This window comes from Haematobia irritans, chromosome 1, assembly GCF_050003625.1.
Source record: "Haematobia irritans isolate KBUSLIRL chromosome 1, ASM5000362v1, whole genome shotgun sequence".
Lineage (NCBI taxonomy): Eukaryota > Metazoa > Arthropoda > Insecta > Diptera > Muscidae > Haematobia > Haematobia irritans.
Genome location: NC_134397.1, coordinates 262,267,865 through 262,281,970, shown reverse-complemented (window position 1 = coordinate 262,281,970; position 14,106 = coordinate 262,267,865). Strand labels below are relative to the sequence as shown.

The window sequence follows — 14,106 nt, the reverse complement described above, 5'->3', positions numbered from 1 at the left end:
CTATAGAAAATTTTGTCAAAATTTTATTTCTATAGAAAATTTTGTCAAAATTTTATTTCGATAGAAAATTTTCTCAAAATTTTATTTCTATAGAAAATTTTCTCAAAATTGTATTTCTATAGAAAATGTTCTGAAACTTTTATTTCTATAGAAAATGTTCACAAAATCTTATTTCTTTAGAAAATTTTATCAAAATTTTATTTCTATAGAAAATTTTGTCAAAATTTTATTTCTATAGAAAATTTTGTCAACATTTTATTTCTATAGAAAATTTTGTCAAAATGTTATTTCTATAGAAAAATCTTGTCAAATTTCCATTTCTATAGAAAAATTTTGTGAAATTTTTATTTCAATAGAAAAAGTTTGTCAAAATTTTATTTCTATAAAAATTTTTGTCAAAATTTGATTTCTATTGAAAATGTTTTTCACAATTTTATTTCTATAGAAAATTTTGTAAAAAAAATTATAGAAATTTTTGTCAAAATTTTATTTCTATGGAAAATTTGTGATGTACCTCTTAATTGGAGAGGAATTATTTGCAAAATCTACCAACACATCAAGAATTCTAGCAATCTACCAAACTGTAAAAAATCTCCATTTGGTTTTCGTTTTCCAACTCATAACTTTATTCTCATTCAATTTCAGTTACATCAGTGTGAATAGAGACAGTCAGGAGGCAACAATTTGGACTTATCGTATTATGGGCTATTTAGTTTCGCAAAAATTACACAATGTGCCCAGGGAGAATTGTACATATTTACCACGTTATTGGTTTGCTGGTTACAATAAACAGGGAGAGTGTGGTCTAACCACTCAAAATTATTCATTAGCCTTAAGTCCTGCATTTACAATTGAAAGTAAGTACAAATACGAATATATTAAATTAAAGGAATCAGTTAATTAAATTATCTCTATCTCACTCATAGATTACAATTGGAGCTCTGGTGAATATTCCACCTGGTCTGAGTCAACATGGAGTTCTTTAAGTTCCCGTTTATTCCTACGTCCCTCACGTACACATGAAATAATCACTTTAACCACTGGAATTGTGGTATTTCTCTTATCATTTTCCCTAATCTATATTATCAGCACAAGATCTGAAGTTCTTTTCGAAGATCCTGGGCCAAATGCTAGCACAGATGCGTAAGATTCTTTCCCTCCCCCCAACACACATATATATATTTGATTTCTTCCCCTTTTGTCTTATATAGAATTCCCCCCGTTTTTTTTTTTTTTGTAGACAAAACGCAACTCTATTATTTATTTTGTTTTCCTTTTTCCTTTTTTTATGTTCTTATAATTTTCTGTATTTTTTTCTATTTCTTTGTTTGAAATAGGTTGAATCCACCTACGGCTTGTTAATGATCTCCATCACAATTTTGTTGAAAGAAAGAAAAACTGTAAAACACTTTTGCACTTCTTATTTAACTACTGCTACCATAGATAACCACCAAAACTACAGCAACAACAACAGCCCCTCAAAAGAATCACAACTATAACTTTTTGAATCCGAGATTCAAAGGGTGAAGTTTGTAGATTGTTTTTAAATGTTGAAATTGAGTTTGTTTTTTTGCTAAAGACTAATGTTTTCCTTATATACATAGACATACAAAATAGTTTGTATTACTTGTAATTTTTATCATTTTTTTTCATACATGACATCTTTGCTAACAGCGTTTTGAGAGATTACAAATTCGAGAAGGTTCGTTTCGAAATGGGGGAATTTTTTAATTTTTTTAACCGTATTAAGGACATATAAACGTATAGAAATGGTTAGGATGCCTGCTTTGCATAAATTGGAGCATATAGTAAGTGGATTGTAAATGACAATGATTTTCAGCGCTGACATATATTCTCTCAGTGATGTTGTAAAATTAAGACTTGAAAACGCATGAGTCATCTGCAGTAGGAGATCCCTGTTATGAAACAGTGAAAATGTTAGGGGATCTATATATCACGATGATCGGGTTAACCCTCCGATGGGTTGTAAATTCTCTTTCACAAACTTCCAGGGTTAAAGAAGTGGGTTGATAGTCAAACGTAAAGACTGGTAGAGGCATTACCATGGAGATCGAAGCAGTAATACCCTGACAACATTGAGTTGTGGCCTATATAAAAAAAACTTGGATCATTTTGAAAATGTGATTTATATCGTCTGATTTTGAAAATCTTACGCTAAATGTAAATGCTTTGAAAAAATTGATTTTGGACTTGTCAACCCTAAACATCTAAATTCTATTCTAAGATTCTGGTTCAATTCAACTTCGCTAGACTAGACGAAGACTTAAAAAAGTGGATTTTAGCTTTTCAATTTGTGTTGACAAAAAATCGACTTTCAACTTACCAACCCAGAACATCAAAACTACTCTAGGGTCCTATTCCAATTCAATTTTGCGATCGACTTGACGATTTTAATTGACAGCAAAACTCGATTACTGAGTGTATGGTTTGCTAAACTATCATTTGGACATTATTGCAGAAAACATTATTGCAGGAGAATACATAAAAGACCCTCATAATTTAGTTGGCTTTTCTTTTTATTTATTTTTGAAAATTTAATTTTTTATATATTTTTGAAAATTTCAATTTCGGGACCTTTTTCGAATTTGTAATCTTCCGAATTTTTTTTTTTTTTATTTCTTTCTTGCTAACCATGACATCTCACCAATTCACTATTATCCTTTAACATTCGAATTGCTTATAAAGCTTTTTACATTACAACAAAAATCGGAAATAAAGTTTTATTTTTTAAATTATTGGTTCAAAAACGAAATGAAAAATGATTAAAAAAAAGTCCCACAGAGGGATGTTATCAGGTTTCTAGAAAAACAATATCCCATTTTTTTATTTTCTATTCAAATTCATATTAATTTTCTTTTGAAACTAACACTATAAAATGTATTTGATATATTTCTAGCTTTATTTCAATCATTTTCCCAAATCATAAAAATATAACTACTATTACCCATTTCAACATATTCATATCCATTACTAAGATAATAATTATATTAAATATGAACGTGAGAAAAATTTATTGTATACTTATAATAAAAAAGACATATAGTTTCTAGTGGTGTATATCTTATTTTTTTTTGTAAACTAGTATAACATATTTAAGGAATGAAATAAATGAAAAAAGACAAATTATATTTTGTTAAAAATTATTGTAATATAGTTAGCTAAACCCAAACTAAATTTTTAAATAATATACATAGACTCATGTTACATTATATATGTATATGTATCTTAATATACTTTTTTCAAATCATTTACTGGAATATAAATCTTTATGAATTCTTTCTATTTGTATATACATAAACAGATAATAAAGAAACGCAATATATACAAATTAAAAAATAAATTAATTGATTCCTAGGAGATGATTTTTGAAATGTTCAGTAAATTTGTATTTCCTATTTGAAGCCATGATAAAACTATTACAGTTGGCGTAACTGCACACAAAAAAATTTCACGAAAAATTTTCCAATTAAAATTTTAATTGAGTTTTAAAAAATATTCAATTAAAAATTTAATTGGTTCAACAAATTTTTTAATTGAAACAAAAATCAATCACAAAAATAATAGTACCAATTAATTTTTTAATTGGATCAATTAACTTTTTAATTGACCTTCAATTAATTTTTTAATTGATACTATCATTTCTGTGATTGAAGACATTTCAATTAAAAATTAATTGGATCAACTAATTTCGTGATTGAATCAGAAAAAAATTTTTTTGTGTGTGCAATCAGTTGATTGCACAGAAAAAAAATTCACGAAAATTTTTCCAATTAATATCTTAATTGAGTTTTAGGAAATATTCAATTAAAAATTTAATTGATTCAACAATTTTTTTAATTGAAACAAAAATCAATCACACAAATTAATAGTATCAATTAATTTTTTAATTGGATCAATTAATTTTTTAATTGACTGTCAATTAAATTTTTAATTGATATTATCATTTCTGTGATTGAAGACATTTCAATTAAAAAATTAATTGGATCAATTAATTTCATGATTGAATCAGAAAAAAAAATTTTGTGTGTGCTGGGAAATATATCAATTTAATGGACACAAAAATTCCCTACTTTGGCAATTTCATAGGTATATATTATATCTTAAATGGTTGAAATCATTTACCCCCATATATAAAAAAAGTAAACTTTTCCATATAAAATCCTTCCATAAACTATCAACAAATTGTTTTGTATATGCACAGAAAAAAATTTCACGAAAATTTTTCCAATTAAAATTTTAATTGAGTTTTAAAAAATATTCAATTAAAAATATAATTGAATCAACAAATTTTTTAATTGAAACAAAAATCAATCACGAAAATTAATAGTATCAATTACTTTTTAATTGAATCAATTAATTTTTTAATTGACCTTCAATTAATTTTTTAATTGATACTATCATTTCTGTGATTGAAGACATTTCAATTAAAAATTAAATGGATCAATTAATTTCGTGATTGAATCAGAAAAAATTTTTTTTTGTGTGTGGGCTTCAACATTTAATATATAAAGTTCTTTTTAAGATAAAATCGTGTTTAAATCGTATATTCCATCCTTTACAAATTTTATTACATATTTCATCTTTTTTAGTTTTGCATGCTTAAATTTACAGTCAAGTCATGATATAGATGTAGTGTATATTTTTTAATACATATTATTAATATGAAAAGAAAATATTTGTATACATACAACATTTTTTTTCAATTCAATTAAATTTTCTAATGTAAAGTCCTTATACATATATGAATAATTACAAAAAACAAAAATCAAATCAGTAAACACTCAACCTTATTCAACTCACAATAATAATTAATAACTGAATTGTCTAATAGAAAAGTGACTAAAGTGTATTTAAAAGGTTTTTATATATTAATTATAGACTATAATAACAACAAAATATAAACTCTGTAACAATAAAGAAAGCCAAATAAAAATAAATATACGTAAATCAACTCAAAAGTATGCCTTTTTGTATTGAAAAATAAATATGGTGATCGAAAATAGAAGGGGTGAATATAGATAGGTCACGAAAAAAAGTTGATGCGGTCACCCCCCAGTTTTGTAGCATATTCGAAGACAATTTCAGAACACCAAAACTTTTTTGTTTTTCGTGCACGCTACGACGCCCCCAAAATACAATTTATTGTGCTGTGTCGTCATTTGAAGTCCGATTGAAAAGAAACGCATATCGTTGTTCATGGTTGATCAGGAGCTATATTTGGTCATTTTTGACTCCGACGTCAAATTTGATTTTTAATTTTTTTTTTATGTCGCTTCGTATACCCCTATGATGCCCATTTCTGATAACCATTATAAAGATCTTAACAAAATATGAAACTTTTGCTTTTGAAGTATTTACTTATATTCATAAACAAAAAAGTTACAGAGATTTTAAAAAGGCAATAGGTCACCCTACACACCACCAAATAGTTTTTGCTGTGTTGTCATGATGTGCGATCGAAACCACATGCACATCGTTATTCACATCTATGAAATTAATTTATATGGCATTTAGAACACAAATCCTGTTTATTTATCTAACGGTACCTTTGTATACATACTCGTTGTTTGCACTACGGCATTTTCTGCGTTATGCAAAGTGCATGTGTTTTTGCTAGAACAATTTGAGAGCCTATTGTTTTAAAATTCTAACAATCACTTTCGCTACATGATTTTTTAAGTCTGTCCATATTTTTGTGAGAGAAGGCTGTTGTTTTCACTTTTTTCAAATACCATAAGGTGGGTATTAAGTTCGAGTTTAGCCGCTGAAAACGTCATTTTTTCACGATTACTTTTCTTTAATCACCCATTTTAAGGAATACAAACTTTGTGAACATTTGCTTTGGGCTTTTCCCCATCAAGTTATAATAAAATTTGCAACACATATATATAATTTCATGCATTTTTCTTACTAATTTATTTTTCACTTTAGCGATTTTAGCGGCTAAACTAGAACTTAATACCCACCTTTAAGGTGGGTACTAAGTTCGAGATTAGCCGCTAAAGTGAAAACTAAATCAGTAAAAAAGGCATAAAATTATACATATTTGTTGCAAATTTTATTATAACTTGATGGGGAATAGCACAAAACAAATTTTCACAATGTTTGTATTCCTTAAAATAAATTATTAAAGAAAAGTAATCGTGAAAAAATTGCGATTTTAGCGGCTAAAGGTGGGTATTAAGTTCGAGTTTATCCGCTAAAATTGCTATTTTTTCACGATTACTTTTCTTAATTAATCCACTTTAAGGAATACAAACTTTGTGAAAATGTGCTTTGGGCTATTCCCCATCAGGTTATAATAAAATTTGCAACAAAATTTGTATAATTGTATGACTTTTTTACTGATTTAGTTTTCACTTTAGCGATTTTAGCGGCTAAACTCGAACTTAATACCCACCTTAAACCCGAACTTAATACACACCATTAACACAAACTTAATATCCAACTTTATGGTATCGAAATGTTACCTCCCTTCGCCTACCCACCGCCGCTTTTGTTGTGTTCATCATATGTCTGTGGGAACCATATTACTTTTTTTTTTTTTTTTTTTTTTTTTTGTATTTATTAGTATTTTTGAGAAAAATAATTACAAAACATAGCTCTACTTCGTCTCTGCGCCATTAGGCATTATAGAGACTGACTTGGTAATATATACATATGTTTATGTGTTCATTAACTAATAAATATTATCAAAGAATACAAATCATTTAACAAAAATTCATTATATAAAACTGATATATTTTATAATACAAACATTATATCAGGAGCTCATCAATGCGTTCTAGTAAGTATTTTTTCAGACTAGTTTTAAAAACAGAAAGATTTTCAATCTCTTTTAAATTAAGCGGTAGATCATTAAAATATTTACAACCAAGATGATCAATACGCTGCCTGGTTGTTTCAGATTGACAAAATGCAACTTTTAAAAGGTTATTATTACGTGTATTAACCACCTCTTGATTTCTCCTAAAACGTATGGTGTGATGTCCAATATTATTTAAACATTTATATATATATACAATCATTTGGCATTTATGAATTCCATAAATGGGTAAAACGGTTGGATGTTCTATCCTATATAAATTCAAAGTGGAATGGGTTACACTCAAATTCGCCACAACTTTAAGAGCTTTGTTCTGAAGCCTTTGAAGAGATCTTAGTTCAGTAGTTTTCTTATAACCATATACTATTGACAAGTAACAATAATGACTTTGTATCAAGGACTGGTAAATTAACAGTTTAGTTTTCCTATCGAATTTGTATTGGAATTTATACAGTAAACCAATAGCTGGTGATATCTTAGATTTCAGGTACTGTATGTGTCTATCCCACGAGAGGTTTCCCTGTAAGTACAAACCTAAGTATCTAACTATGGGAACTTCCGTTATCTCCCTTCCGTTAATACTAATATTAAAAACATTATTGAATTTAAAACGAGGCCTAAATCTCATTAATTGAGTCTTATCAGTATTCATAAAGAGCTTGTTGAGACGAACAAACTCAAAAATCAACGAAGCATCTCTCTCTATATAAAGTTTAACCATGCTCTCATTGTTATACGGATACATAAGACAGATGTCGTCTGCATAAATAAACATTTTCCCATCCAAAGTAAGATTCCCCAGGTCGTTAATATAAAGAGAAAACAGAAGAGGCCCCAAAACACTGCCTTGGGGTACTCCGTACTTGACCTCCATCATAGAACTTCTCTGTCCCTTAACTTCAACAAATTGTCGCCGATTACCTAAATAACTACCTAAGAGCATCATCTCTTTTCCACAAATTCCATAAAACCCCATTTTCCTTATTAATAAATTGTGATCGACAAGATCGAAGGCCTTCGACAAATCATAAAACACCCCAACTACAGCCCTATAACCCTCATCCAATCCTTTACAAATACATCTATGAACATTAACAATTGCTTCCTCAGTGCCACAACCCTTACGAAAGCCATATTGATAATCATTCAATAAACGATTTTCCGACAAATACATATACAGTTGTTTATGTAATAAACGCTCAAAAACAATTCCAATTATAGGTAATATTGATATAGGACGAAAATCCTTCAATTCTCCTGCATTACTTTTCTTAGGTATTGGAATGACCTTATGTATCTTAAGTATTTGTGGATAAATTGATGTCCTTACCACATCATTACAAATCCGTACTAAGTATGGTGTTAATATGCCAACACAAGTTAAAAGAACTTTAGGATATATACCATCATGCCCACTACTCTTGGTAGGAGATAAGCCACAAATAACACTATGCATTTCCTCAATAGACGTGTAACTAAAATAAAATCTATAATTACATGTACTCAATGTTCCCAAATCATTGAGATCATCGCCCGGGAACTCTCCAATACTTGATTTGACTTTCTGAACCGACTCCACAAAATAAGTATTCAACACTTCACTTTTAGCTTGATCACATTCAACTGGATTCCCAACACTGTCCCTAATGCATATATCATCTACTCGACCTCTCCCTAGTGTATTGTTCAAAAAACTCCATGTCTTCTTGGAATCATTCCCCAAATCAGAAAGAGTGTCAGCATAATAATTATTCATTGAGTCCCTATAAGCCTTTTTGATTACCTTGCTAATCCTTTTCAAACGTATCTCAATGTCAGGTCGTGAATTCTTCTTCCGAAGCCTTAGTAGACGATCCTTATATAACAGCAGCTTCTTTAAGTTACCATTCACCCATGGTGCTATCTTATTTCTCAAGCTTAATTTGGTACTCTTAGTCACTGTTGAACTACTTATAGCTTCTCCCAGGCACTCTATTAAATTAGCAGTATCTATTGATGGATTGCCAGTGTAACACAAATCCTGCACCTTGTGTTGTAGAGAATCTTTCACTCTCTCATAATCACAAACTAAATAACTTTCATTATCAAATTCACCATTTCTAACTTTCAAAGCGATTCTACAAAAAATGATATTGTGATCAGACAAATCAAACTCAATGGAATCTATAAAAAATTGTTTCTCAATGTTACTATACACATGATCAATTGATGATTCACTTTGAGGTCTTGTAACCAGCTCATGGCAATTCCTGAAGTCAAAGTTCATTAAAATATTTAAAAGGTCTGCAAATACTCTATGCTCTAGTAAATCAATGTTAGCATCCCCAACGAATACACAAGGATTTCTTCCATATCTCTCCAATGTACTTTCCATAAAATTGAAAAAGTTGTTTATTCCACACTTTGGGGACTTATAAAAGGATGTAAATATCATTGGTTTACCATTAACTTTGACATCATTCAATCTCAATACTACCGAATCTATGAAACCTTCACTTGTAATTTCCATTACAGAGAAAGGTAGCAAATTACGAATATATATGGAAGTCCCACCATACGAGTCAAATCTACAAGAATGTACTGCCTTATACCCAGGTATGTCATATACTTGAACTAAATCTTTCTGAAACCATGTTTCTTGTATAGCAATTACAGAAGGTAGCTGTGGTAGCTGCGAAATCAAAGATTTAAATTTGTTAAATTTCGAAACCGACGACAAGCTCCTGATATTTATAGACATTATATTAAAATAACTACAATGCGAATAACTAGTTTTAAAAGATTCAAAATTATTTATATATTGATTGTAATTCATAAATAAAAATAATAAAGGAAAATTAAAACACTATGGAATGAAGTATTAATTAAATAATTACGTTGGTGATACATAAGTGTTATCATCGGAATCATCAGCTTCAACTTGTATTAATTGTTTTGATTTCCTTTTATTATTTTGAACTGTAGCTTGTAGCAATAACTCATCAACTTCTTCCATGTTTTGAAGTTGTCTCGGTCTTGATAATTCAGACATCTTAACGAAAATTCTGCCATTTTTTGCATAAACGGAACGGTATCCAATATTTTTCAAAGACTTTGCATAGTTTAATAATGCCATTGTTTCTCTGCTAAGATATTCATGAATAAACACACTCTTGGTTTCATCCTTCTCATTAAGTTTACTCTTGACAAGCATAAGCTTATCTTTAGTTTTTTGTGAATTGAGTTTCACCACAATAGACTTCTTGTCGTTTTTTGTTTTCAAAAAGTAGGCATCACTAATGCTCTCTTGACTTACACTAACACCAACGTCGCTCGCTAACTTTATTACAGCCGCCTCAGCTGAGACACCATCAGCTGTTTGTATGCCAGTTACAACACAGTCATACTTCACTCGCTGGTCGTTCAAAAACTTAACAGATGCCTGCAGCTCACTCACTTTATCTTTCAAGGCTTTATTCTCTCTCTGCATTACCTCTAATTTCTTTTTATTTTCTGCTACTCCTTTCAAGACTTCATCAAATTTGCTGGACATGAAATTCACAGCATCAGATAAGCTGTCCAGTTGATCAAGTTTTTTAAGTCTCATATTGATGACATCAAGTTGAGTTTCAAAAGAAGAGTTTGATTTTGCTATGTTGCTCGATGTGCTCGCATTATTCTCACATACATGACAAACATATTCCTCATCTTCATGTTTACAATAGTAGTCAAACCGACTCTTGCTCAAATTTGTGCAACGAGCATGATATTGTTCTGAACATTTGTCACACTCTATGCTATTCTCATTCTCCTTCACTTCTTTTTTGCAGTGTGCACAGAAAATTTTGTTTTTAAGGCTACGTCGTGTTGTCATTGTTGAACTTCAAGTTCCAAAATAGTTTGTGTAACGTAACCAATTAAATTACAATACAAAAAACCAGGCAATTCTCTCAAAAAGTTTTAATTATATTTTATATTCGGAGAGCTAAACAAAACACGACTTTATACGACCAATGTTGCCAATTGATTCCTTATTTATTTTACCGTTACACAATATCTACTAACAAGTATGTCTGTTAAACATTCTTTGGCGCCATTATTCTTCTCTTACCAACACAGGTTAGATACCCACTATACACACACTTATCAACACTTAAACACCAATGCGTCTCAGTGTCTAGCAAATTCATTGGCTTTATTGTTTGTTCTCATTTGTCATCGTTGTGTGTTGTTATCAGCTGCAGGTGTTTTGCAAAATGTTTCCATTTTCACAAAATTACTATAAAATTTCAATATTATTATATTGATGAAAAACAATGCAAAAATATACAGAAAAAGTGTACTCGACAGAAAAAGAAGAGCCCGAAGCTGTTTGGATTAAAAGAACGGATAAAGATAAGCAGCAGCAGCAACAACAACAAAGGAAACGGCAAGGCACTAAAACAAAGGAAACGGAAGAGAGTGAGAAACCCCCATTGCCCATAGTTTATAGCAAAAACTATGGAGTACATTTTGCAAAATTGGAAAAGTTACATCCATTTGATGCTCAAAAGGGGAAAAATATAAAAGAGGTTGATCTGAAAAAAAATGCTAAAGTGAATGCAGAAGTTTTATAATTATCGGTTTTTAATTGCAGTTATTGATAAAAACAGAAGTCGTTTTGCAAGGTAGATTTTATGAGCCCTCTGAAATTTCCAAAGATGATTTGTTACATGTCCACAAGGAGAAATACTTACGCAGCCTTAAGTGGAGCTTGAATGTGGCGAAAATTGCAGAAATTCCTATTCTATTATTTGTACCCAATTGTTGGGTACAACGTGGCTATTTACGACCTATGCGCTTTCAAGCGGCCGGTTCCATTATGGCTGGAAAATTGGCTTTGGATTATGGTTGGGCTATAAATTTGGGTGGTGGATTCCATCATTGTTGCTCTTATAAGGGCGGAGGATTTTGCCCATATGCTGATATTACCCTGCTGATACAACGCATATTTGCCGAAGAGACTCACATTACACAAATAATGATTGTCGATTTAGATGCCCATCAGGGAAATGGTCATGAAAGGGATTTCATGAATAATCCTTATGTTTATATATTGGATATGTATAATTTTCATATATATCCCAAAGATCATGAGGCAAAATTGGCTATACGTTATGCTGTGGAATTGAAACCAAGAACATCTAATAAGGAATATTTGGCAAAGTTAAAAAAGTATGAGTTATTAAATTTGGGATTGTTTTGCATTTCTCGTGTAAAAATTGCCTTCGCAATTTTCATTCTACTTTCAGAGATGAGAAACTTCTTCCAAATATATTTTTACATGAAATACAAAACAATTTAATTTCTGATGCAAAGAATTTATAAAATATTCGTCTTTTTCAGGGGTTTGAATTTTGCTTTGCAAGAATTTCGCCCCCAATTGATTGTCTATAATGCTGGTACTGATATTTTGGAAGGAGACCCTTTGGGTTACTTATCAATAACACCAGAGGTAAGAATTATTGAACATATGAACTAAAGCAAGAAGCACTTTTTTTTTAAATATTACGGATTTGTTTTTGTTTTAATTTTTGTTGAACTAACTTTTTCATTACATTGTAAATAATTACTTTAAAAAATCCAGTGAAATTAATTTTATTTTTTGAACTTTCTGTTTCAATTTTTAGAAACCATGTAAATTGTTTTTGTCATTAATATGATAACATTTATATTTTATATTATAGGGAGTGATGGAGCGCGACCAATTTGTTTTTGCCACATGCCGTTCTCAGGGCATACCCATAGTAATGCTTTTAAGTGGAGGTTATTTGAAGGCTTCCGCTAAAGTTATAGCAGATTCCATATTAAATTTGAAACATCAGGGTTTGCTTCACACAATTTAAAAATAATAAAAAATGACGGAAATCTGTTGAATGGGAATTTTTTGATAGTGTTATGTGAGAGAAAAACGTAATTAAACATGGTCATGTCAGAGTTTTATTATTATGAGCGAAACAGATTTCTCCGCGATCATAGCATTTTTATTGAAAACAATTTTTTGTATTACATTGTAATGTACCTATGGTTATAAACTTGAAATAATTGACTGTTATTGAAATTGGAAATTGTAAATGTGTACCTTGAGCTCTTAGCTAGTTGGATAACGTAAAAGTCTGTGACGGAATTGTCAAATTGAATTGTTATTCTTGTAATTTTAATTAAAAACTAATGTCTTCAAATTAAATATGTATGTATGTTGGAAAAAATAAATGTGTTTTCTATGCATTAAATTAAATATATCTATATACTCAAATTATATTTTTAATATTTTATTTCTGTAGAAAATGTTGCCAAAGTTCATGTCGGAAGTTTTGTAAACATTTCATTTCTATAAACTAAAAAAAAGTGAACCCCAAGTTAAATGAACGCCAGTTAAATAAACTAAAAATTGGGGAAAAAATTTATACACGAAAGAAGCATAAAGATATACTAAATTCGTACTTTTTACAAAATAGTTCATTATTTATTTAAATTTGTAAATTTTACTAAAAATGCGTTGATCGTGAACTTCGTATGGCACTAAAGACAGTCTTGAAGACAATTTTGAACTCCAATGTTTATTTCAAACTACCAAATTTTAGCGTTGGCTTAGTACTTCGATGCCAAATAATCCTACGTTGGAGTAACTGGACAGCAAAAAACAAAAAAATGGCTAAATGTTCTTTAAAAAGTGAAAAAAATTAATTACTTGTTATAAATATAAATTTTCTTCAATTTGCCGAAAAATATTTACTTAGTTTTTTTTTTTAAATCGGCGAGATGTCAGCGTTTATAATATTGTTAGTTAATATTTTCTATATAAAAGAAGGTCCCTTGTCATTGAGCTTAACATGGAATCGGGCAGCACTCAGTGATAAGAGAGAAGTTCAACAATGTGGTATCACAATGGACTGAATAGTCTAAGTGAGCCTGATACATAGGGCTGACACATAACCTAACCTAACCTAACCTAATATTTTCTAAAAATAATCTAAATTTTCTAAAATTAACCAACATTTTTCTTCCTGATGGGTTCACTGTTTTTTCAGTGTAGGAAATGTTGTCCACATTTAATTTTTGTAGGAAATAATATGAAATAGTTGATCATGAATTTCTATTCCAAGGGTTTTTTTAAACAATTTAGTAGTAAAAATATCAATTTTTTTTAAAAAAATTGCCATATTTGCAACAAATTTTTTGCAATTTTGTTTATTTAAACATGTTATTTTTACCGACCATTTTAATTTCGGTAAATTTAC

The 14,106-nt window shown here is 29.6% G+C and overlaps 3 protein-coding genes across 3 annotated transcripts in view; 2 read left to right on the top strand and 1 right to left on the bottom strand.

Annotated features, from left to right (window-relative positions):
* The window catches only part of Nct (Nicastrin), a 47,274-nt gene extending 43,899 nt beyond the window's left edge, over positions 1-3,375 (top strand). The window contains exons 5-7 of the mRNA XM_075291694.1: positions 646-857; positions 927-1,143; positions 1,338-3,375. Of these exons, the coding sequence (XP_075147809.1) occupies positions 646-857; positions 927-1,143; positions 1,338-1,362 (454 nt within the window). The 3' untranslated portion in view covers positions 1,363-3,375. The remainder of the gene's footprint in view (positions 1-645; positions 858-926; positions 1,144-1,337) is intronic.
* Positions 3,376-6,779: 3,404 nt separating this feature from the next.
* On the bottom strand, positions 6,780-10,700 carry LOC142236006 (uncharacterized). Its single transcript, XM_075307257.1, has 2 exons — positions 9,724-10,700; positions 6,780-9,615 (listed from the first exon to the last, which is right to left on the bottom strand). The coding sequence occupies exons 1-2, from the start codon at positions 10,698-10,700 to the stop codon at positions 6,780-6,782; spliced, it is 3,813 nt and encodes a 1,270-aa protein (XP_075163372.1).
* A 299-nt stretch (positions 10,701-10,999) lies between these two features.
* On the top strand, positions 11,000-13,129 carry HDAC11 (Histone deacetylase 11). The gene is made up of 4 exons (XM_075291669.1): positions 11,000-11,397; positions 11,463-12,040; positions 12,212-12,320; positions 12,553-13,129. The coding sequence occupies exons 1-4, from the start codon at positions 11,143-11,145 to the stop codon at positions 12,709-12,711; spliced, it is 1,101 nt and encodes a 366-aa protein (XP_075147784.1). The 5' UTR covers positions 11,000-11,142; the 3' UTR covers positions 12,712-13,129.
* Positions 13,130-14,106: the final 977 nt, after the last annotated feature.